The sequence below is a fragment of the Brachyistius frenatus genome, unplaced genomic scaffold (genome assembly GCF_029030835.1).
Source record: "Brachyistius frenatus isolate BFR_SWC_R1_liver_20210118 unplaced genomic scaffold, ASM2903083v1 Contig_104, whole genome shotgun sequence".
Classification (NCBI taxonomy): Eukaryota; Metazoa; Chordata; class Actinopteri; family Embiotocidae; genus Brachyistius; species Brachyistius frenatus.
Genome location: NW_027210703.1, coordinates 69624 through 94423, shown reverse-complemented (window position 1 = coordinate 94423; position 24800 = coordinate 69624). Strand labels below are relative to the sequence as shown.

General features: G+C 42.1%; 1 protein-coding gene across 1 annotated transcript in view; it reads left to right on the top strand.

Moving 5' to 3' along the window:
* The first annotated feature begins 487 nt into the window (after positions 1-487).
* The window catches only part of bmper (BMP binding endothelial regulator), a 33528-nt gene continuing 9215 nt past the window's right edge, over positions 488-24800 (top strand). The window contains exons 1-9 of the mRNA XM_069711909.1: positions 488-509; positions 1291-1712; positions 2289-2405; positions 7348-7433; positions 17332-17431; positions 21982-22064; positions 22728-22818; positions 23543-23625; positions 24422-24521. Of these exons, the coding sequence (XP_069568010.1) occupies positions 1709-1712; positions 2289-2405; positions 7348-7433; positions 17332-17431; positions 21982-22064; positions 22728-22818; positions 23543-23625; positions 24422-24521 (664 nt within the window). The 5' untranslated portion in view covers positions 488-509; positions 1291-1708. The remainder of the gene's footprint in view (positions 510-1290; positions 1713-2288; positions 2406-7347; positions 7434-17331; positions 17432-21981; positions 22065-22727; positions 22819-23542; positions 23626-24421; positions 24522-24800) is intronic.

Sequence of the window (24800 nt, the reverse complement as noted above, 5' to 3'; positions counted from 1 at the left end):
AATTGTAAAAGAAAAATCACTTCTTTTAAATGAAGAAACAAAAATAGAAACCCTCAGCTCACTGTTGGTCCTGTCATGGTCACATCGGTGTCCCCGAGAGGATACCCCAAACCACAGTTTGGAAACTACTGACCTTTGACCCTTTCAAAAGCCCCAACTGGTTCCTGAGTAGAACTTTGACGGCAACACAGACTTGTTTATTTTGATAAATTAGTGTTATTAGAAACACATTTTGGAATTAATGGTGAGAATACAAATATTGCACGACTATTCAATTCAACGAGGCTTCATCGGCATTAAGTTTGACCTAAGAACATGTCAAAGCATTTACAGTACTTCAACACTGTGCTATATATCCAAAAGTATGTCGACATCCACGTCTGTGATTGTGCTCTTGAATCTTCTACTGTAACAACTTCTACTCTTCTGGTTTCAGGCTGTAAGTCAACAAGAGCTGTATGAGAGCAGTCGGTGTTAAAGTTCATTCAAAGGTGTTCGACGGACTTTAGGTAAGAACCCTGTTAGATAAAGTTCCACAGGAAACAGGGAAAATGTTTCTTCATGGTGCCGACTCTGCATTTTTAAAACAGGAAAGGGACAAGCAGTTGTCACAAAGCTGAAAACACATAATGTCTATAATATCATGGCGGTGCATTAGGATTCCCCTTCATTATATTTAAGGTGTAAGGAACAAACCATGAAAATCATCTCCAGGTGTCCACATGCTTTTGAACATAATTGTAAACTTCGTAGATTAAAACACATTTCAAAAGAAGCAATGAAAAAAACTACTTAAAGTATAAAACGAGAAATACTCAAAATCAGAAAAAGATGGGAGGAAAATTCAGATTTTCGCATCTAAAATTTAATTAAAAAAATAATTCAACAATAACACAAAAAAAAAATCTTTCATTGTGATAATAATGCTGTGCCACTAACTGTTTGACCAAGAGGAGATCCAATAAATCCATAATGAGACGAACAGACTGGATATTTTTAGAATAAAATTGGGATTTTATTTTTGTTGTTGTTTGTTTGTTTGTGTTGTTGTTGTTGTTTTTTCTTCAAATTTGTGATATTTGGCTTCTGCAGGAGACACGCGTGTTCTACTTGACTGCAGTCCTCTATTCCTTATTTGTTTATGCATTTCAAAAAGGCATTAACTTACCACGTGGAGACATGAAGCTCTCCTGGCTTGTTGGTAATGAAACTGGATCCTTCGGAGGGAGTTTGCGCTCTCGCTCGCTCTCTCTCTCTCTCTCTCTCTCTCTCTCTCTCTCTCTCTCTCAGCTTTACAGACGCTCAGCAGCAGACAAACAGAAGCTGATATGTTGTCATCACTGAAAACTTAACAAAAGGAGGTCTGGAGGGTTTCTGCAGGAGACCTGAACCACAGGACCAAGAGACGGGTCCGCGGAGTTTGGAGGAGGCTTTGGAGAGGGGGCAGGAGGAGGTCCCGGGTTTCACAGAGGAGGCAGGACTTTCTGGCTCCGTGGTGCGCTCCGACACCAGAGGTCCGCTTTAATACCAGAGGAGGAGGAGGAGGAGAAGCAGATTGACTTTTTACGCTGCTCAGAGAAGAGAGAGGCTGCAGTCCACCCCTCCGTCCTGGACAGTCGGCTTCGAGCATCCATGTGTCAAACGGACTTCTGGATCGGGCGCGCAGAATTAGACGAGTCCGCTGCTGGAACAATCTTCACTTGCTGACATGTGTAAGGGGGGGAGTCATGACTTTTAAAACACCCCAGCTGTAATAAATCTGCAAGTGTGTGGGTTTTGTTTTTTTGTTTTTTTTGTTTTTAATCTAAGCTCCAATCACCTCGGACACTTTGGTTTTGGACTCTTCTGGCAGCCTGAGTGAATTGAAATCTATCTTCAAACCTCTAAACGCCTCCGCTGCTCCTCTCAGGATCCTCATATCTTCAGGGATTTGGGGCTGATTTTTTTCATAAATGGTTTTTAATCGATCCACGCACTCCTGTTATCTGCGCAGGACATGCGCAGCCCCGCTGTCTCCTGCCTGTCGGCGCGTCTTTGTCATTTTAATGCCGCTGTAATCACCGCACGTCTGTGTGATTGTCGCTTTGCATTTCAACGCAAACTGATAAACTGACCAGGTTTTCTCTCCTGGCTGCAACACAGACGAGAAAATTGCGAGATAAACGCAGATTGGGAGGATTTGTTTCATTTGATCTTTTTCCCCCCCCTTTGGATTGTTTTTATTTTTCTATTCCTCCGTTTCACCCAACTCTTTGATATTTTTTTTTTTTTTTTTTTTTTTCCTGGAGCGATCCCGAGGATGTTGCCGCGCTGCTCGAACCCTCCCTCCTGGTCCACCTGTGGGTTTTTCTTCTGCTTTTTGTTGCTGCTCCAAACGCCCCGGTCTTCCTCTCCGCTAATTACAGGTAAGATTAAAGGGATCATACGGCTTCATAATAACACTTCACAAACACCCACCGTGCGTAAAATCTACCCAAACCCCTGGTTATTTAGTCTGCTGCGGCGTCTCCGTGATCCTTCAGCCTGTTTTTTTACTCTGCCGGAGGCAGTGCACCAAAAAAACCAAAGTCACTTCAGCCTCTGATCACGCTTAAAGTGGTGGTAAAGAGCTCACGAAATGTTGGCGATAACCTCCAGGTTAGTGCATGATCACCAGGAAGCAAAAAATAAATCGACGGTATGCGGAAAAATCTATTTTATTTTTGAGAAAAGTATCCAAAACTTCCTCTTAACTTTGCATCCTTGCTAATTGTTATTTCATGTTGCTGTTTTTATTAGATTTTTTTTTATCCTGTCCTAATTAAGAGGGTTAAATGTGGAGATTGTGTACAATTTTCTTGCCGAAGGCAATATTAATCTAAAGTGCGGGAGTTGTGATATTTTGGCACTGGATGATGAACTTTATCCGGGTTATCCTCTCCGCACCACCCTGCAGGGATCTGGTCTGCTAATGCTCCAGCCAGAGATCCAAAAAAAAAAAAAAATCAACCAAAACCCACACTGGCACACTTGTTCTCTGCAGCAGAGCTTGTTATTTGCTGACATCTATCACGATGGCACGGGTCAATATCAAAGTAATCTATATCAAATTGAAGGAAATCACACAAGGATTTGAATCCTCAGGATGAAAGGTCTGCGTCAAATTAAAAGCGATCTTTACGCAAAATTGGTTGTTTGCGTCACTTTGGGCTATAATTAACCCCCTTTTTTTTTTTTCTTTTTTTTTTTTAAAGTTAAAAGCAGGCTGTAAAGTGTAAATCACTTTCCTCAACCAGCTCTAATTTAACAGCACCAGTCTGTGCGGCCTCTCCTGCGTCTTTCTCCGGGTGTAAACGCGCGCTCGCTCCCCCTTTTTTGACAGGCCACATCGCATCATATGATATCGTTTGTTTGCCCCGGAGCTCAGCTGAGGGATGAAAAAGAATATTAGCGGCGTGAATGATGCGGCGTGTGTGCGTCAAACGGCAGCGCGAGGAGACGTTAACTCCCGCGGACGACCTGCTCTCGTTGACCTGACCTGACCTGGCCTGGCACTGTGAGGAAAGGACATTAAGATTGGTTTCATTCGATTGTTATTTATTCGGTTCCTCCGGAGGTCATTTGGGTTGTTTCCGTGACAGCAGTAGATGCTGTTTCATGATAAATTCATTAAGAAAAAGAGTAAATCTGATTCAGAACAGAGCCGTTCATCTTTGAACATGAATTAATGACCAGAAAAGCCAGGAGTGACTTTATGCACATCCGCTCCTGACCCGATAGGAATAATTCTGATTTTAAGGGCTTCCCCTCTCTTGGCTGTTATTTATTTATTTATTTATTTATTTTCCTGGAGCAAACGAGGTAAGATGGGAATCAGATGGAGGGACAAAACCTGTACCAGATGGGTCTGTCTTGGTCAAACATGTGCATCTGTTTGAGTTGAAAACAGGGCAGGACACCAACCGCCACCTCTCCGTATCAGCTGAGAGGGCTAAACCATTATGATCCCACAGAAGATCGTATTCCTCCACCCGGCATCTGAAATATGCACTGTGTCATCTGTCTATTGTCTGTTCGACCACAGAGCAGGAGGTTCGGAGTGGTTTGAGGTCTTATAGTGGAGCTGTTGAATGTGTCGGAGCAGCGGGTGGAGCAGCAGGTACAGAGGTCGTCCTGTGGGCTGCAGGATTATCGACGGTGCTCATAACCACAGCAGTGCTGGTTTAAATCGCATCGCACTGATTGTTGAGATTTCATCCTCCTCATCTCCTTGCTGCCTCCTCCTACGAGGGCTCGGGGTACGGAAATCTTATGACCCCCCCGGAGTGTTTCACCATTGATCCCTGTGAAGTCAGGAAAGTTAGTGACGTTTAAGCTGCAGGAAAACCTGAGTGAAATAAATACAAATTTAAAAAAAAAAAAGATTCTATGCAAACTAAATTAGTCATGTTTAATATCCCTCATATGTCTTGATTGGATCGATTTCCCATGCGGTATTTCTTCTTTTCCAAACAACCTTGTTTATTCCGAAACAGTGGAGGAATGTAACAGAAGTACATTCAAATACAGATTTGAGTTACCTGCACTTTACTTGAGTGTTTTCATTGTTGACCCAAGGTGGGAAATAAGTCCACTTTTGACTCCGCCGTATTAATTTGAGTTTAAGTTTAACTTGGATGATAAAGAAGATAGCGAATACAAAACATATAATAAGCTCGCAAAACCTGTTAGTTTAAACTCCTCGTGAAAGTAGCTCCAACTTCATCAACAGCACCAGTAAAATATGACACTTCTGAAGTCTTTTCATAGTGCAGTATTAATACTTTTACCTTAAAATGTGCATAACGTCCATTTTTTTTAAACGTAAGTAGAGACTTTGAGCAGCAATAGCGCAATAAAAGTGTGCGGCGTATTTGTTTACGGGACCGAGAGGGTTAATATTTGAGGACTAAAACTCCGAGCCGGGCTACACTCGTATTTGACATTTAGCTAACTTACTCATCGGAGCTTAATGAATCGAGGTGCCTTTGTGAGACTGAAATGGAAGCGAGTCTCTCTCTCTCTCTCTCTCTCTCTCTCTCTCTCTCTCTCTCTCTCTCTCTCTCTCTCTCTCTCTCTCTCTCTCTCTCTCTCTCTCTCTCTCTCTCTCTCTCTCTCTCTCTCTCTCAGCAGAGCCAGATCAACGTTTCCAATCGGAGACCGCGACCTCCAACCGAGGAGAGGTCACGCGGCTCGGAGTCTCCACGAGCTCGAAAAATGACCCCCGAGCTGCTTCACCCGATTATTTGATCCGCCTTATTTCAGCTTATTTGTTGTTGTTTTTTTCCCCCCTTTAACGTAAATGTTTTGCAGCGGTTGATTGATGCAGAGTTTTGAAGTAAGGACCTGCACATCTATCATTAGAACCTAAGCGTTGACGGCTATCGGTTTGGATATGGGACAAACAAAGCAGCTTGAAAAACAATAGAGGAAGGGCTTTTTTTTTTTTTTTTTTTTTGTCAGACTAAGAGGCCTCGGAGTCCCCCGCCTACCCCCACCACCCACCACCACCTCCCCCTCCCCCGACACTTACAGCCCTTGCCAGTTTAATTACGCTCGAAGGTTGTAAATTTTACAGTGGCGGTGGAGTCGGCAGGGTTTGCCTGCTCTGCCCCGAATCCGCAGGCCGGTTTACTGCCGAGCTCGGAGGGACAAAAACAGACGGCACGGCCCGCTGCTCTGAGGATCTATTGTTGTGGAGCGGCTTCTGAGTTTACTCCATCACAGACCCGACGGAAACCCGCTGACGCCTTTTAAGCTGACGCTCCTTCTCGCTACGCCTTGAAAGCTGCTCATTCGCGCACGTCTGTAATTTTGCAGTGATGCGGCGGCAGATTTACGAGCCATATTCAGAGTAACTTTGGAACCGACGCTCGAGTTCAGACAGGGGTTCGCAAAAACTGCTGCTTTCTCACTTTTAGCCACCTATCGTCAGTTTCGCCCGCCGAAACGACACCTGTCGCCAAGCGGGGTTTGCTGGCTGCAGCTAACGAGCTAATGTAGCTAATGTCAGCTCCATGAGTTAAAAAAAAACAAAAATGTTCTCCAGGTGACTTATTTTGAAGTAAAGAAAACTTTTTTAAAACAGCTTTTACGTCTTTGCAGCTGCGTGCACGATATCACGCTAGTGTCGACATCTCGGGGCGCTTTTGCTTTACAGGATAATCTTACAAGTATTTCGCAGCTCACAGTTTACGTACGGCTCTTTTATTTAACAGTTAAGTTTGACTTTTAATGTTACAACAGCACGGAGAGTTGCTGATGTGTTCATCAAACATAATGCCGTCTCTGGTAATGTTGCTGGTTGCAGCGGTCTAAAACTTCCGACAAAGAGCCGGACGGAGCCGAGCGTCCGGGAACCGGCTTTCACACAGTGGGGAAATACTCCACTGTAAATATGTCGAGCCCCAGCAACTGAGGAATTACATTTGGAAACGCTGTAGCTTGGCTGCTCCTATAGAAAGTATACGTTAAATAGCCAGAGGTGCAAATGTGTCTTTCAAGTGAATCGTATTTGAGCAGATAAATATGTTATTTAATCCAGGCGTTACAACACTTTTGCTTTTGTGCTGTCTGGTCGTGGAAAGAAGAAAACCGGCCCGCGAACTCTTTAAATGTTGAATCGCAGTCTACCATTTGGACGCTTTGGTTTCTGAATTATCGACGTCACAACAAACCGAACAGTCCTCAGGTCAGAGGTCACACCGCACTGATGAGAGAGCCACCAAATGCTGGTCTCAGTCTTTTATTTCATGGTGGCATGTTCACGACCCCCGTGCAACACGTTCAGGTGCGGAAGCGCTTCGTCGCTGTGCGGTTGGGAAACGCTTACTGGACGAACTTGAAATGATCCTGATGGAGAAGCTGTGTCAGTGAATAGAAACAGGAAGTAGTTTTGACACTCAAACCGAGCTGTGGTGACGCCGCTTCAACTCCGAGCTCATGACGATAAGCTCCTACCGGGAGGGAAGTTTTTACTTTACCGAGTCAGAACAAGTCCGACACATAAACAAACAGCTGAGCGTCGGTCCGGACTTCGTTTCTTTTTTCTCTGCTGCAGCAGGAACTGCTGGCTCGGAGATGTTGACATCTGTCTGCTTCTACCCATAAAGCCATGTGTTTGGGGTCGTTTCCTGCCGTTGGTTCAGATTACATTTGCACTCGTAACAAACTGACGTTTTTTAAGACCTCGGTTTGAATGTCAATGCGTTTACCCGGGCCGACTAAAGGAAAGAAAAACTGCAGAAAACGCCCTTAATTAAAGGCTGATAAATGTCAGCAGCTATCGATATTACAGATATAACTGCGTCACCGTGTTGTCCATCGCAGGTACCGAGGCCAGCTGTGAGAACGAAGGAGAGGTCCTGCACATCCCCAACATCACAGACAACCCCTGCATCACCTGCGTCTGCCTGGTAAGAAACGACATCTCCGCTGTCACGTGGCTTTTGCAGTTATCGGCTGCCGTCACTCCCGTCGAATGATTCGACGCCCTTTCTGTTTGCTCTTCGCACCTTGACACGTAATTGCTGCCTCGGACCGACTGGATATGAAATGACCTCTCCAAGCGCTGACACTAGTATTTGTAAAGCTGATTATTGAGCTTTGATTGGTGTTTATCTTTTCTCGGGGTGTGAAAGATTTTGTGACAAAGAGAGAGGTCTTTGTAAAGCACGGTTTTGGAGGAATTTAAAGTCAGATGTGGGGATTGTTTCATTTAATGGCACATGTTTTTCGGCATTAAATACATTTTTATTAGCTTTGAAATTTTGCTCAAAATGCTTGGAAACCTATTTATCGGAGTGGAATTGGACGTGATGGTGCAACAGTAGTTTATAGCACATAAAGTGAGGGTTGTAGGGTTTTATGTTGTTTTTTTTTTCCAGGCAAGTGATTTGCGAGTGCAGGAAAGCCACTTTATAATGCAACTTTTTTTGGACCATTTTTTTCAGGATTTACAACAAACTTTCAGTGAAACTCGATGTGGGGATTGTTTGTTTTAACAGACGCGCCTGTCGTCACGCTGTCTTGGCTCGGCCCGGCTGTTAAAGCCAGCCTACAAAACGTTAGGGGACAACTCTTTCCTGGAACATGTGCTCTTTGACCCCTGACCCCCCTCCCCCTCTCCGCCTCCACCTATACACTGCTGTAGAGGCCTTTGTTTTAGGGAGATGAGAGTGGACCGACGGGGCTTTTCTGTGTCACTGCCTCGACATTGGCTGACAATTTGGGAAGTCTTTTTTTTTTTTTTTTTTTTTTTTTTGCTTTCTTACTGAGAGATGTGCGGCTGATACCACTCTGACGTTGCTATGGTAATTATGAAGCCCTCAGCAGCAGCCGATGAAACAATAGGGATGAGCATTCAAGCTAAAATACTGTTCGATATTCGCTGGGAAACTCTTCGACTGTTCTTCAAAGACCGCCTTAACCCTTTTGCATTTTTCTGCTGTTTGCAAATCTCGCAGCACCGTGCACATTTGAGCTGATCCTGGTGGTAACGTGTTCTTCTCCTCCGTTTGTTGTTAAATCGCGGTTGGTAAACAGCTTTTAGGTGCATTACCGCCACCTTCTGGCTGTGGTATTGTATTACTACCAGGTAACGGTTAAGATAAGATAAGATAATCCTTTATTCGTCCCGCAGTGGGGAAATTTGCAAACAAACAACGAGGGAAATTGTTTTTTGATTTCTTGTTTTTAAATGACTCCTCAAAAATCTGAAAATCAGGACCCTAACCTTGGAAATAACCACCTTCGGTCTGTCCAAGAGTAATTAAGTCTTTCTACCAGCTCCTCTAAAACTCACCGATCAACATGTTATACCTTGTTCTGGTAAATCCGTACAAAAAACTGGTGTAAACAACAAACATTGTGGTTTTACTTGGGTCACGTGCTGGACTGGCTTTTGGCGATGTGTTGCTGCTTCATAAAGTCTTATCCTCAATCTCAGGTTACCTGGCAACCAGCGGAAACCCCTGGACACACTAAGAGAGGTATCCAATAAAGCTCATTACCATATTTTCCAAAATGTCATAAATTATATTTAGAGGTCGCTGTTCGAATCAAACCGAACAAAGGTCGTATGACATGCTGTCCAGCTCTGTCTCCCTGATGTCTCTTGTGTGTCTTTGCTGTCCAGTTGGTATCAATCAAACAAACTGGAGATAACTGCACACTCATGGACAGATTCTCTCTGTGAAGGCAATCATTGGGTTGTTCTTTGTTGTTCACACTAATCTGAAAGAATTTTCCAGAGTAAGACCTGCAGGCCAGGTTGGACCAAAGTTAGCGTGACTTTAACGTGGTCTGTTTTGAAAAGCTTCAACATTTTTTGGACGAAGACGATCCAAAGTTTAAAAAAAAAAAAGTGTTTTAAAAAACCGAATCCTTAGATTTACTTCCACATTGAGCCCCGGCTACTGTTGGGTCGTTTCATTGGCTCCTGATTGGCTGCTCTGTGGCTCCCCTCTGCCCGAGGACTGACTGAGCCGTCCTCTGTGTTATCAGGCAGACATCAGCCGAAGCCCTGCTGAATGCTATCAGTCATCAGCAGGCAATGGCCCGTCCTTTCATCTCCGCTTTAACCCCCCCGTCTCACACACACACACACACACACACACACACATCCCCCCCCACCCCGCACACACACACACACACACACTCATAAACGTACATACATTCAGGGCGCCGTCTTTATTGAATTTGGCCTTCGTTTATCTCCTAAAATCCTTTTTTTTCAATCCCACACATGACGTCTTTCTTTAGCTTCTACCACAAATTTGTATCAGTCAGACATCATATCATTTACCTGTTTGGTTTTATAGTTCCGTTTTCTTTCTAACAAATAATATATTTAACATATGATCACTAATTTATTTGTTGAAATGTGAGAAAAATGGGTGTTACTGGCAATAGCTAGGAATCTATTGTTAAATAACAGCTAGAAAACATAACTGATACCTGAAGGTGATACTCTGTTTTAATATTTAGTTTTATTATTATTTATTATTATTATTACTTTCTGTCCCGGTCACGATTCTGCTCTCTCAACTTTTTTATCTTGTAGCAGGAAGCCAAACGAATTTTTGATGCCTTTTGCCATAAAAGCCAGTTCGAATTTAAATATAAACTGAATTATTTTTAACCAGAAAACAATGAGCCTTGCATGTGCATGACCCCAAAGTATTCTCAGGTCTACACTTCCAGAAAGGCTCCTGTGTCGCTGGATGGGGGTGGGGAGGGGGGGGGGCTTGGTGAGCCACCAGGGCTCCAGTGTCACTCATACATGGAAGAGTAAAAGGGGGGTGGGGGGGGTGGCTCCTTAGTTGGTCCAGCTAATACCTGCTAATGGCCCTGTGGGTACGGACACACACACACACACACACACACACACACACACACACACACACACACACACACACACACACACACACGTATATACACACACACACAGAAGATCCATTGTGTGTGTCCGGGTGAGGCCGAGCGCTGTAATGGGGCCAGGAGTGGATGTGACTGACAGACTGACTGACAGGCAGGTCGCCATGACGATCGGTTATCTCGGAGAGAGTCAGCCCATCTCCGTCACGCTCTTCATCGTCCTCCTCTATCTGTCTGTCCATCTCCGTGTCTTTTTCCACTCTCTCATCGGCTCTTCGTCCCCTCCCTCACACTCAGGTTGGCGCCTTCTTTTTTTTTTTTTTTTTTTCTCCCATCACTTCACATCGTTACAGTTTTCGCTCTCGTCCACCAAAACCGTTAAATCTTTTTTTTTTTTTTTTTTTTTTTATTCTGTCAGCATCACGTGGGAAGAAAAGATTGTTGCTGGAGGATGTGTGACTTTGTCTGGATGATAGTTCGGCTCGTTGTTCTGCTCACATTAAAACACCACCGATAACAAGTGTTTGGTAACAATCAGGACATCTCAGACAAACTTCTCACCATAAGAATGTAATGAGACTCAACAATGTTAAAAACTCTCATTTGATCAAACATTTATCAGTCAGTCCAGGACAGTACAGGTCCCTGCTTTCCAGTTTGTCATCAGGCAACAATAACATAACTTGAAATTATTATTTAAGGAGGAAAACATAGACATTATTAAAAACATAAATATCGATGCAAAAAAATGATCGAGGTGATGGTTCCTCCAAGAAGTTGTAGAGAAAGTCGGGAGCTTTAATGGGCTGCAACCAACTTGTTCTTCATTTTTAAGCAAAGTCCAATCAGACAGCGTACAAAAAGAGAAATCTGATCATTAAGGCTGTTCATACCGGCAGGAATGCAAATTTGTGACAGTTTCTGCAGTTAAAAAAAAGTTTTAAATAGATTTACATCTGTTCATTCTTCAAAAAAAAAAAAAAAACAAAACACAATGGATTCAAAACAACAAAAATATATATATTTTTTTAAATTGGCACGACTGCTTTTAAGGTATCAAAATATACGACTGTAGTAGGTAAACTTGCATAGCGTCCTATTGGGACGTGATATTAGTTTAATAGCAGAACATTCTTCTCCTTCATTCTTTCACTCCAACATTACAAGCGCCAACAATAGGGAAGGTCAAAGGTCAGAAGTCCCAGCAGCCCGTTCATTGATCAAACAAACATTCCAGTGGAGCTACATGGAGACGACGTTTTACACTCGGTAGCTGTGATCGATCTGAGAAGGTCAAAGGTCGTCCTCTGTCAGCATCTCACATCAAACAGTAGCTGATCAATACGAGGGGGAGTGGGAGTGGGGGGGGGGGGTTACCTGGCAACAACCTGATAACACTGCACCAACACCAACTCTATTATCTGCTATTTTTCATTCAAAATAAACTAATAATAAGAAATTATATATAATAATATATATATATATATATTAATAAATATTCTTACATTTTATACACATTACAAGGACTTCTGCTCGTGTTTTTTTGAAAACTTTATTTTACTCTCAGACCTTCCTCACCAGTCACCTGTCAAAAACATAATCTGCTATTCAAAACGTATTAATCACTGTCACAAAAATGAAGTGATCAATCATCACAATCACAGAACAATTACCTGACATTGAAAGCAACCTGAAGTTGCGGCCTCGGAGCTTCCTTTATTTGATATTCTACACTGTCTATATCTATAAGTGTAAAGGGAAAATTAATTCATGGCTGGATGCTATTACATTAGAGGCCACTGTAGTACAATAAACTCATCACATGCAGTCGCTACAAACTACTGCCGCGTTGTCGCACTTTGTTTGGACCTGCTGGACTTTATTTACAAATGCGGCAAAGATCTTAAAGTCCAAACAGACCGAATCTGTCAGGCTGACCTTCGAAGGAAATGTGTCTAAAATGATGCACAACGCAGTGAAGGAATGGTGCAGCCATCGTAAAACCTCTTCCATTTGAATATATCATATAAATAAGGTATTTTTTGGACAGTGCGGAATAAGATTCTTTAACATCCCTTAAAGCTACCAAAAAAGGAGAAAGAGGTTGTTTAAATGCAAATCGTTCAGGCTCCATCTCGCTCTAAGATAAAGTCAACACACTGCACGGTGTTGTATGTCACCCGTCCTCTACTACAGCAGCGCCGAGCTGAGGTTGTGACTTTGCCTCCAGGAGAACCGGCCGCAGAATCATCCCCATCAGGTTCTGCTCTCTCGTCAGGAGAAAGTCAACCTGCTGAAACAGTTTTGGAAACCGTCTCCCGTCGGCGTCTTTTCTCAGGCCGTCTCCTCCCTAAGCCGGCGTGGCTCCTGCTCTCCGGCGGGGGCGGGGGGGAGGGGGGGGTGGGAGGGGGGAGGTCGCGACCTGTATGTTTTGGAGGGAGGGTGAAAGGTGAAAGGTCACAGTGGCAAAGGGTCATCGAGGTTGGAGTCCAAGGGCTTAAGTGGGCCTTTAAGCTGAGAGCTCCTCTCCTGATTTCTCTATCTTTCACCATGACTGAGGGGAAGCAGGAAAGAGAGGAGGAGGAGGAGGAGGAGGAAGAGGAGGGGGAGGGGGGAGGAGGGATGTTTGACTTTTAGATGAAACAACTCAACACTTCAGAGGAAGTGAGTTTAAAGTACAGTACAGGAGATATTAGCAGCAGTTAGGCTTGTTGAATTTTAATGAATCAAATAAATCGTCGGCGAAAGATGAAGAGGACGTGATGGATGTGGGCTAAAAGATAAAGACAGGATTTGAGCGATGATGAGGAAGAGTGAAGAAGAAAATGAACTGAAGCAGTGAGCACTGTCGCCTCCTAGTGGCAGAACGACCCTACCGGCATGCAGACGAGGATATTTTTATTCATTCAAGCGGAAGAAAAGATCATTTAATGTGAATAAATTTATGAAAGAACTGAGATGTACAATATTTAATTCTTTAAATCATCAGTTTTATTTCAAAAGCGGTCTTTAAATTTGTTGCCCGTGAGGTTGTTTTTGCAGTTTCTGTCCAGTAGTGTGATGCGGAGTAAAGAACCTGCTCACTTATCATCAATAAATGCCTACAATTTGATAAAGTGCAAAAATAATTGATGGAAAACATTGCAAAATAAGTCATATTTGGACATTTTTTTTTTACAATCGCGGTGCTCATTGATTTCTGTAATACGTGAAGGAAATAATGCCCGTGTTGGTGTTAAATGGTCATTTTGTAAGTTTGGGAATTTTTTTTATGTTCATTACTCACAAAGAAACAGGAAGTTCACTGCTGGTTCTTCTGGTTATGTAAAACTGCCATGACATGATATTTTTTATGATCTGTACTTTAGCAATTTAATATTTCGAACATCGTCATACGTAAAACATGTGCTTGACATTTTGTTCTCTGAGGCCAAGGAGTCAACATCAATGTGTTCTCGGTCAACAATGTCGCTGGAGTTGACCTTGACCTTCAATAATTAAGTTAGCAAATGATTGAATTGAACTGATTGAGTTAAAAGATTTCCTTGGAAACAATCAGATTACACTATTTTTGTGTCCGCGATGTTCAGCGATTTAGAAGTTCAACTGGGAGGTCGCTGGAATATGAACAAAAATATTCATCTTTGACACTAAAAACTTGTATTTACTGTTAAATTACTTATTAAATGGAAATCCTTGTATCCTTTTACCGAGAGACAAACAAACACAAAGCGCTTTTCACTTTCCCTTTGTCCGACGCACACATATGGGCATACCAACGCTTTATCCCTCTCTCTGTGTGTGTGTGTGTGTGTGTGTGTGTGTGTGTGTGTGTGTGTGTGTGTGTGTGTGTGTGTGTGTGTGTGTGTGTGTGTGTGTGTGTGTGTGTGTGTGTGTTGGGGGGGAATGTGGTGGTCGTCGCTCTGCAGCAGACAGTCGTCCAGTCAACCAGCCTCGGTGCCGTGGTGGTATGTCGAGTGTTTATAAGGCGTGGTGACCCGTTGTGACCTTTGACCCCCAGACAACGAGGGTAGTGGCGGAGGGAGGGTTACATGTACTAACACCACTCTGTGCTAATGGATAACAGGAGAGAGAGAGAGAAGGACATGACCTTGGAGGCTCTTTGACCGAATTGTTCCCAGTACTTTAAAGGGACATTCCAGTGTTTTGTTTTGTTTTTTATTGTTTTTTTTAATGTTTTATAGCCAATTTGAAGTATATTTTTACTTGCTTGCATCTCGCAAAACCAGATGATTTTCGTCTGATGGACTTTTGCAGAATTCAGGCTTCATTCATAGATCTGTTCAGGAAATCTGGATGTCGTACTGAGAGTGCGTGAGGTTCTGGCGTCATCGCACCAGCCATACTCACGTCCTGGTGTTCATTCTCTCCGTTCTTCTGTCCTCCCTCTCAGTGTCGCCATGTGTTCTGATGGTATATTATTTTTGGTATTTTATTTGTGCCATCCTGCGACAAATTCCCACCTTACAGTAAACGGGGCCTTCGTTCAGGTTTTGCTTCAAGGAAAGTCAACAATCATTCACATCATCCATATCCCAAGTTATTTATCTGTTGCTTCTTATTTCGAAGCCGCTTACACTCCTCTGTCTGAAGATTTAAAACTGAAGCTATTGGACTGCTTTGGCAGCACCTGTTGCTGCAGAGATGAAAAGCAGATGACGTTGCCCATCCGCTATCGTACTGGGCTGTTTCACAACACGTTGCAGCTTCGTCCTGTCCTGTGCTCTACAGTTGACCGGACTCGCCCCCCTGGTCCGGATTATAAACAAGGTTGAGATGGATGGTAGTTAAATGATCCTGCGAGTCCTCAGAGTGTAGGAGGTTTCCAGAACTCGAATCTGATTGGACACAGCACGTATTGCCTGAGCCAGGAGCTTCAGATGTTACAATTGTCCATTCACAGAAAATAATTTTGCCTGATACGACCTCACTTTCCCCGAACATCGACCCCCGACTTTTTCCTCCGGCCTTTATCTCCTCTCTGCCCTCCTTTCTCTCCTCCTCTCTCCTCGCTCGTTTTACCTCCTCCGTCCCCTCTTTCCATCTCCGTGCCTCTCCTCCCTCCTCATCTGTCATGACATCATCTGTCCTCAGTGTGGTTGGGGTTTAGTTGGAGCACCGAAGCTATATTAAACCACCCGGACTTATTTTTTGCCCTCCTTTGATCCGTCCTCGTTAGAGCCGCCTGCCGCGGTGCCACAGGGCCACGGGACCTGCCAGCTCCCACTTTATAAACCCTCACAGTGTGTAAAATAAAACACACGCAGCATGTGGATAAAATCAGCAATAAAAGCTGGGTGTGAAAGTCGAGCGAATTAAACCGGCGCAGAGTCGGTCCTGTCCCACGGTGCAGTTAGTGCTGATGACGGATACAGCGCGCAGTGTGTCTGGAGGTGACCGGACGATTGTTGAGTTGGTGTGAAAATTCACAGCTATTCTGTGAAGACTGACTCACTTTTCATTTAAGAGCTGCAAACTTCTGGACGTGTAATGAAGTTGATAGCAGAGCACAGAGGCGGCGTATCTGCTGATTTTTTTTTTTTTTTTTTAGCCGTAGCTGCAATGTTGAGCTGTTCACACTGAAATATCAGGAAAGTTTGCGCCGACATTTATTCCCTTTTACTTTTCATTTTTCATCATCAGGTTTAATCTGTTCGATATTTTGCTTCCTGACTTACATTTAACTCAAAGCACTTACAGAGCTGACGGCATCGGCTGTTTATGGTATTTTACATTTTAACCGTTAAAATTTTCCTTAAAGAGACGAAAACCAACAATTTGTGTTGCTAACAAGTATCAGCATGATACACTGCAGTGTAACGACAATTGTTATAACTGAATGAAAAGTAGATACTTGTTTATTCAAAAGAAGTTTACAGTTGCATCAACACGCTGAGTATAAGTTGCTTTGTTTTCTCCTCTGTGAGTTCAGGCTGTGTTGGTTGTGATGTAGGAATAAATCATCTGAAAATGTACTTATAGACTGTATATAAAAATGGATGTAGTTTCCGTGAATAAAATGTGAAGCCTAAAAGTGCAACGCCACTAAAGGGCCACTAGGGGCTGGTGCCAAAAAAAAAAAAAAAAAAAACATTGACGCCAATAAACTCCCATTCAAAAAGTGTCAACTTCTCTTAAGTCAACACATTTTTTTCCCACAAGTCATTATGTTATCGTTAGCTAATTTCACTCCTTCTGATCAGTGCTCTGGTGCTCCAGCTGGAAATAATTCCATCATTAATTATATATTAAGGCCTAAAGCAGAAGTATGTTTTGGGGGCATGCCTGGTTAGATTAACATGCCTGAGGTTCAGCCAGGTTGCCACTATAGGCAGATGTTCAGAGTACTCTCAGATTGTCAGGCACATCTGACGCGCTTTCCTCCCTGGCTCGTCCAGATATCATCATCTGGCTCCGGAAAAAAAAAAAAAAAAAAAAAGATGGCGACAGTCAAAATGCCAAACTGGAGGCTTAAAAACAACAGTTCACAAACTAATGGGACCTCAATGCACCATTACGTATGTCTCTTTAATGTATTTTTAATTATATTTAGACATACATTTTAGTTTCTGGTCTCTTCAGGGGCTTGTTACTAGTCCAAATAAGCGATAAAACAACCTCATGCTGTGCTCATGTTACAAATTAAGGTGCTTGTATGATTGCAGAGTTGGTCAAAAAAAAAAAAAACAAAAATTTCCAGAGTTCCCAGCAATAAGCATGATTCTGATTCAGACACTGTTTACAATGTAGAAACTGATAATCACAGAAAACAAGAAAACAATGAGGAAGTAAAAAAAAAATTTTTTTTTAAAAGTGAACAAAGAGAAGTTGCGTTAATTGTTTTGCAAATGTTGGAAAAATATGAAACTGACATCTGAACACTGTCCTCCTGTCTCTCTGTGTTTTGTCCTGCAGGAGGGAAAAGCAGACTGTAAACAGGAGAAATGTCCGCTGGTCTCTGAGGACTGTGCTCTGGTGGTGAAACAGACCGGAGCCTGCTGCGAGAGGTGTAAAGGTAAGACGGGCTGACAGACACCAGAAGAAGAGGACGCCTGTGGTCCCTTTGATTTAGTTTTTTTTTTTTTTTTCATCATGATATTACAATATACCAGCAGTGATAATAAATAATGAAGAGCTTATACCTGCAGCTGCACTGCACTAATAGGGGACTGTAACATAGAGATGCTAACCAGACTCTCTGAACACACACACACACACACACACACACACACACACACACACACACACACACACACACACACACACACACACACACACACACACACACACACACACACACACACACACACACACATTGTCCTCCAGGACCTCTTTAATGCATTGTATCTAAACAGACAGACCTAAATATGACCTGTGGGAGTAAAGCTGTTTTATTTACCTGACGTATAGGCACACACACACACACACACACACACACACACACACACACACACACACACACACACACACACACACACACACACACACACACACACACACACACACACACACACACACACACACACACACACACACACACAGCTGCAGTGTGTGGAGACAGTGTGGCTGCTGAAGGGGTTCACCGGTGGGTTTACAGGCCACAGAAATACAGTTGCTTTTATGAGCCATGAAACTCCCCAATATACCCTTCATCTCTCAGATCCTCATCTTCCTCCTCTGTCAGGTTTTACTCACTGTTACACATGTGGATTTATATATTTGTCTATTCTTCCGAGGACTCTTAACGCCACATGAGCAGCTTCAATATCTTGCTGATCAAGCTGAGCACACTTATTGGGCACATTCACGATAAAAACGAAGCAGTAACTTATTTATTTTTCATATTCATAGGTGCTCAAACATTTTCCAAATAAATGCAAGTTAAAATTAATCAAAAACCTTGTCTTAATCCTAAATTCAAACTTCAACCTGTAAAAAAACTGAAATGTAGCATCTACGATTTTGAACCTTGATTTGAGTTTATTCCTTTATTCCTTTTATTTTATTTCTCCATTAATGGAACCAGAAAATCTGGACTGGGCAACACGAAATGGGACATCCAATCAGTGACCACTGTGGCTGCTTGTGATTGGCTAAAACCTGTCAATCATGCAGTACGTCATTTTGATCCGCAGAGCACTGTGCTAATGTATCTGCCACCAGCGGCTCCTTAACTCTTGTATAGTTGACATTTTTTTGCTGACCATTTTTAGATACAAACAGTTGTAGATTTTCTAATGTACTTTCCAACAACTTCATTAGTTTTGACTTGTCTCTGCAGCATCCAAATCAATTACATGAATTTTGAAACTCTTAACATCAAGCCCACACTTTCATTGTTGCCTTGTAATGCAGATTAAGTGCAGATTATAAAATACTCACAGCACTCATAGACCTTTGTTAAATCTTTGTCTCCAAAGTAATTTGAGGGACCCTTTAAGATCTTTTTAATGAGGCAATACCTTCCAAACTGCCACCAAAATCATTAAAAGGAAGCAAAAGTGAATCTTTTATGACCCTAACTTGTTTTTAAGAAAATGTTTTTGTTAAAATAACATTTAGATTTCTGTGTTTTGGATTTTTTTTTTTTTTTTCATTGGTTCCATATGGTTTGAATCGTTGGCTAACATTCAGTTATCAGCAGCTATTGGACAACCAGCATGTTCAGTTACTTCTGTATTGGCTTCAACACTTAAGCCATGAATGAATGCAAAATAAGATCCCCCAAAAAGTCCTCCCTTTAGAGGATGTTCTCGTTCTTTTTATGCTTATGAAGCCATTGTGGCTCCGTGGAAATATAAAAACACACCTACCTCCCAGCGCTCTGCAGGGGCGCGGCCCCCTTTTGTTTGCGGTTCTCCGTTTTACGACGCAGCACTTCGTTAAGAGAGGTGGAACTCACTCAACTCGGACATGGAAAGCCCCGCGTCGCCACGGCAGCCAGTGTTAGTTTTCTATTGTGTGGTTGAGTGTGTGACCGCTGTGACCAAATTTAGGACCCCTCTGTGTCTTTCGCTTTTGGACAACACACCAACTCCTCCGTGTCATATCACTGTTTTCTCACTTTTATGAAATCATACACTCAGTTAAAGGGAATCACAGCCAGACTGCATCAGTTTTATTGGGAACAGTTCACTCCAAAACTGACTTAATTAACCAGTTTATACATGCAGCAGTGTAGCAGAAGTGCATTTGAAATGGATTATAAAAAATTAAAAAAAACGTTTTTTTTTTTTTTTTTTACTAGAATTTGGGTATCTAAACTTTTTTTTTATTTTTTTATTTTTTTTTTTTTTATTATATACTAATTGCCTTCATCACCAAGACGAAGATGCAGGAATTGATTTGAAAGATTTTTTTAAATGAAATACATAGTGATTTTGACTGGAGGTCATGCTGTTATTCTTTTAAGCTGCAGTTCGTCACAATAATGTAAATAAATGTTTAAACATTAATAAGTCCAAATCTTTTTTTTTTTGGTTAATGTTGTTGTTAAAGCTAAGTTAAACCACCTGTAACCTTTATTTAAAACTATAAGTACTTCCCACAATCAAAGTTCAAATTGAGGAAAAAAATATCTTCAGGTGTATTTTTTTTAACTGAGCAAACAACATCTGTCCCGAGATTTTAATTCAAATATTGCTACCTCATGCATGATTGGTGCACAGAAGTATGTGACATTCCCTTTCTCTAGCGGAGCCCTCGCTCTTTAAACTAGTGAGAAATGTGCACACACTGTGTCAACACACAAATCCTCAAATCTACCATGAAATCGACCATAAACCTCAACATCCCCTTTGATGCGCGTCATTCTCCATCACTCTCCGCTCTCGACTATCTGCTGTGTCTAAAAGCATAAACTGCTTTACTACTTTTTAAAAAGCTAACCTGCCGTACCAAGCCGATGTTTTGTCACGTTCAGTCTGCGTTAGCGAGCGTATCGGCGGGATAGTTGTAGTCTCTTTTCTAAAATACTGCTCGTACCTCCCGCAGCATTGCTCCAGTATCAGAGGGGTTTGTTTTACACAGAAGCGAGTGGATCAATGGCTGTGATCGGGTTTCATCGTATGGAAAGTTAAACATTGATCTGAGATCACTTACTGTAAATGGGGTGAAATGAATAGGCTATTCATTTAGCGTTGAGTGGGCAGCAGTTGACAGCTCAGTGAGTTACTGAGCAGCTGGGACTGTGTTTTTTTTTAAAAAAATTTTAAAGTGTGTGAGGCAGAGATTAGCGTGTGTGCGCATACATTTTTCTATCTACAAGTTTTATAAAATGTGCGCTAAGAAGGAGATTATACATTCATATAACTAAAACTCAGTCAAATTCAAGTGAAATCAGTTTGGTGAGCAATAATATCTGTGAGATTTGACTTAATTTAACCTTCAGAGAAAAATCATTCAAATGTCAAGTTTTGACTCTCATGAACTTCATAAACAATCCCGCAGCCACACAGCTTGAATGTTTAACTATGACGGTCTTAGATTTGAAAGAACTTGATCTCAGCTGGTAAAACACAAGTAAGAGCTTGTAAGGATGATGTTGTGACTCGTCGGGCCTCAACGGAGACCTGAAAAAGCCTCTCTGATTCTTAATGGGCGTCACATCCAATACTATGATTATATATGACATGTCAAGTAGACAAACAAAAAAAGTGATTATCCTTCATAAAAATACTTAAGCTCATCTCCACCCTGCTGTTAATTTACTTTTTGTAGAAGTTGTTGTAATTTGAAACTAAAACTAAGATGACACTTTGGCAGAAAAAAAAGAAACTAGGAAGCAAACTCAAACATGTAGATGATGTTTTTACATACCTACAAACCCCCAGTTTATTGTTCTACATCACTTCTGACATTGTTGATGTGAAAATATATGAACATCTGAAAAGCCACCTGCAGTGCTTTGGTCATAATATTCCTCGCCGGTCTCTCCTCTCTCTTTCTATATTTAATTTGAGTCTTCTGATAAAGAAAGTTTTATCGGATTGACACTTTAAAAAAAAAAGAAAAGCACAAATTCTTGCATGACATGAGAATTTCTCAGAACAATAAAAAGTACTTTTCCACCAAGAACAAATGTCCAGGGGTAAAATATCCTCCAGCGATTTGTGATTTGTGTTTCCACAGCGGGAACATTCTCCCAGAAGATTAAGCCAATTAAACCACTAATGTATCAAAGGCAACCTGGTCTCAAATTCTCTGAATGTTTTTCTGCAAAAATGGACAACAAAAGCCTGGACATGGTCATCTATTGGGTGTAAAATCTTGATTATTATCTGCCTCATACTACAAGCAAAACAGTGTGTTTGCGGTTGCAGGTTTGTTTGTTTTTTAAATGCGGAGTTTCTATCGATGCTGCGAAAAATGCAACATCTTCTTAATTTAGACCCTAATTTCTCTGCTGGAAACACAGGAAGGTGAGATGAGCTCCTCAAAAGGTTCCTGTTCACCACGGAAAGTTCTTTAAAAAGAACAAAGAAAACCAAATGTACACTAAAGCATGTCTTTGGCTTTATATAACTCTATATAATTATACTCTCTTCTCTTCTCTCTGTCTTTCAGGTTGCATGTTAGATGGACGATCCTATAACAGCTCAGTATCCTGGACCAGCTCCGCCAAACCCTGCATAACTAGACGCTGTCAGGTGTGTGTGTGTGTGTGTGTGTGTGTGTGTGTGTGTGTGTGTGTGTGTGTGTGTGTGTGTGTGTGTGTGTGTGTGTGTGTGTGTGTGTGTGTGTGTGTGTGTGTGTGTGTGTGTGTGTGTGTGTGTGTGTGTGTGAGACCTAGCTACACTGTCAGCAGAGGAGAGATGAAGCGAGCAGACGGTGTTGTTTCAGCTCAGACATCATTTTGAAACCTCTGACCTCTGATCTGAAAAACACGCAGCTGTGCTGTTGTTTGAGGAAAGCAGAGATACAGGGAGGAGGATCGAGGGCTGGAAGGTTGCGAGAGGAGAACAAAGGTGTTGGAGATGAAGGGAAGTTTGAATACGAGGCAGAAAGAAGGAACGAGGCAGGGAAGGAAGAAAGATGTGGAAGGAGGAAAAGGAAGGAAATGTGGGATAAAAACAAGGAGAAAAGTAAGGAAAAGACTAATAAACTAAGTGAAAAATTAAAGGTAAAGAAGAAGGAAAGAGAGAAAAGAGAAAACTTCACCTAAGAGGGGGCAGAGTCCAAGAGATTAAACAGAGAGATGGAGGAACAAAAACACAGAACAGATGAGAGAAGAAAGCGTGGAGTAAGAACGAGAAGCATCATATTTACATGCACAAACTTGAAGAGATGATTTACCTCCCGGTTGTTGACAGGAAGGTGTCATCACCGAGGCGGAGGTGCAGTGTGTCGTCCACTGCAAGAACCCCAAAATCCACCCAAAGAAGTGCTGCCCCACCTGCCCCAGTGAGTACAAATGTTAATGGAAGCGTCTCCGTCTGCTCACTTCCTGGAAATTTGTAAACTAGTATTAAACTCCAGGGTTGCTGTGGCTGATCAGGAAAATATTTAAAGTCTTAAAAAGTTTTTAATGAGCGGGTCGGTTTGAAAAAAGGGTTTTGGACTTGGTCTCTTAAAATGAAGAGAAAAATTTTGCAGGCTATAAAAGATTTTTTACTGTAACTGGAAAAGAGAGACCCTGTTTCTTTTCGAAACAAACGGTGTCAGTGTGAGTCCTTGAATTTTGCTTTTTACAGCTGATGAACAATTTGTGACTTTTAAGTATTAAAAAAAAAAAATCTTGCAGTATTTCATGTGAATAATAATTAAAATAAGTCAAATATGCCAAAGTCTTACTTCGACACGGGGTGCAACGTCACTGGAAAACCAAGGTATGATGGAAAATAGTCATTTTATGTTATTTTTTTCTTGACTATAAATCATATTGAGGGGAAATCGGGTTTGTATTAATAACAAGAAAAAAAAAAAACACTCGTGTACGCTTGTTTCTTCTGCTGTCGGCGTGTGATTTTATGAATACAGTTTTTGCAACAAAATGCGTAAAACGTCTTGAGCTCGCTTTAAAACTGCCGTAGATTTAAAAAGCTTCACGCGAGGAGACAAAAGATGAGTGCGTTCGGTAAACGTGTTGAAAGCGAACGAAACGATGTTTTGCTTTCCGTCCCCGCAGGCTGCATCTTCGAGGGCCGTCTGTATAAAGAGAAGGAGGAGTTCAGCCCAGAAGGAAAACCCTGCATCAAGTGTACCTGCACTGTGAGTACACACAAACACTACTCGCACGCTCACCTTCCAGCTCCGAGACTCCGTCCTACAAATTAGTTGGTTTTGGAGTCTCCCGGGAGTCGCACATTTTTTCTGTCGGAACAACATCCCTTTCCTCGCTTTTTATCCCCCTCGTTTCCTCCCGTATTCCTCCCTCTCTGTTCCCCCCCCCCCTCCCCCTTAGACAAACAGACCCTACAGGTACGTCCATAAACACATTACAGCATTAATGTGCTGACACCTAGTCGGGGCACCCTGCAGGCTTTTTGACACGCACACACGCACACACACGCACACACGCACACACACACACGGGTGTCATTTTTCTACCTGCTGATTTACCAAGTTAAAAATGTGTAATGATCTGTTTATCAATCTTGATATTTCCTATTTATTCTGTGGGTTCTAATAAAATACGGATTGTTTAAAGAGCCTTTATTACAGGGAACAGACCGGGAAAATCAGAATATTTGACCATGTCTTCATGGAATATCAGGGAACTTTGTTTGCATGTTTCAATTTTAGTTCTGCAAAGTCAGCGTCGTCTTGTCTTGTCAGCGTTCTTTTGGTGATCATTACGAAACACCCAAACAGCAACAAGACAATCAGACAAAACATGCTCAACATGGATGTTTAGTCAAATTATTCTATAATATTTATATGCTTACATATAAAGTTTTATCACTTCCAAGAAGATCCAAGACAAATTTCTCCCTGAAGATCAAAAGGTTGAAGTTAATGCACGTTGGTTATAGTTGTGTTGTTGTTGTTGTTGTTGTTGTTCCAGGGAGGGCGGACTCTCTGCATGAGGGAGGTGTGTCCTGTCCTTTCCTGCCCCACCCACCTCAGCCACACCCCGCTCGGACAGTGCTGTCCCAGATGCCTCGGTAAAGACCAGCAAGCAGCCCTCTGATCTGCGGCCCTTGTAGAAACTGATGTAAAATCTCCACACGAGTTGGAAATGCAGATGTTTTTCTGTTTTTCAGTGTTTAACTCTGCTGATCTAGTTTGTCACTTCATGTTTCTCTCCATCATTGGTCGGGACAACACTTGTTGCGAACACACTTGATTACACATGAACTGATCAAATATGACATAACTTTACTGATGTTAGAAGTGAGCTATTGTTGTGGTTGAGATGGACTTTTGGGTGGTTGAAGTTTGAA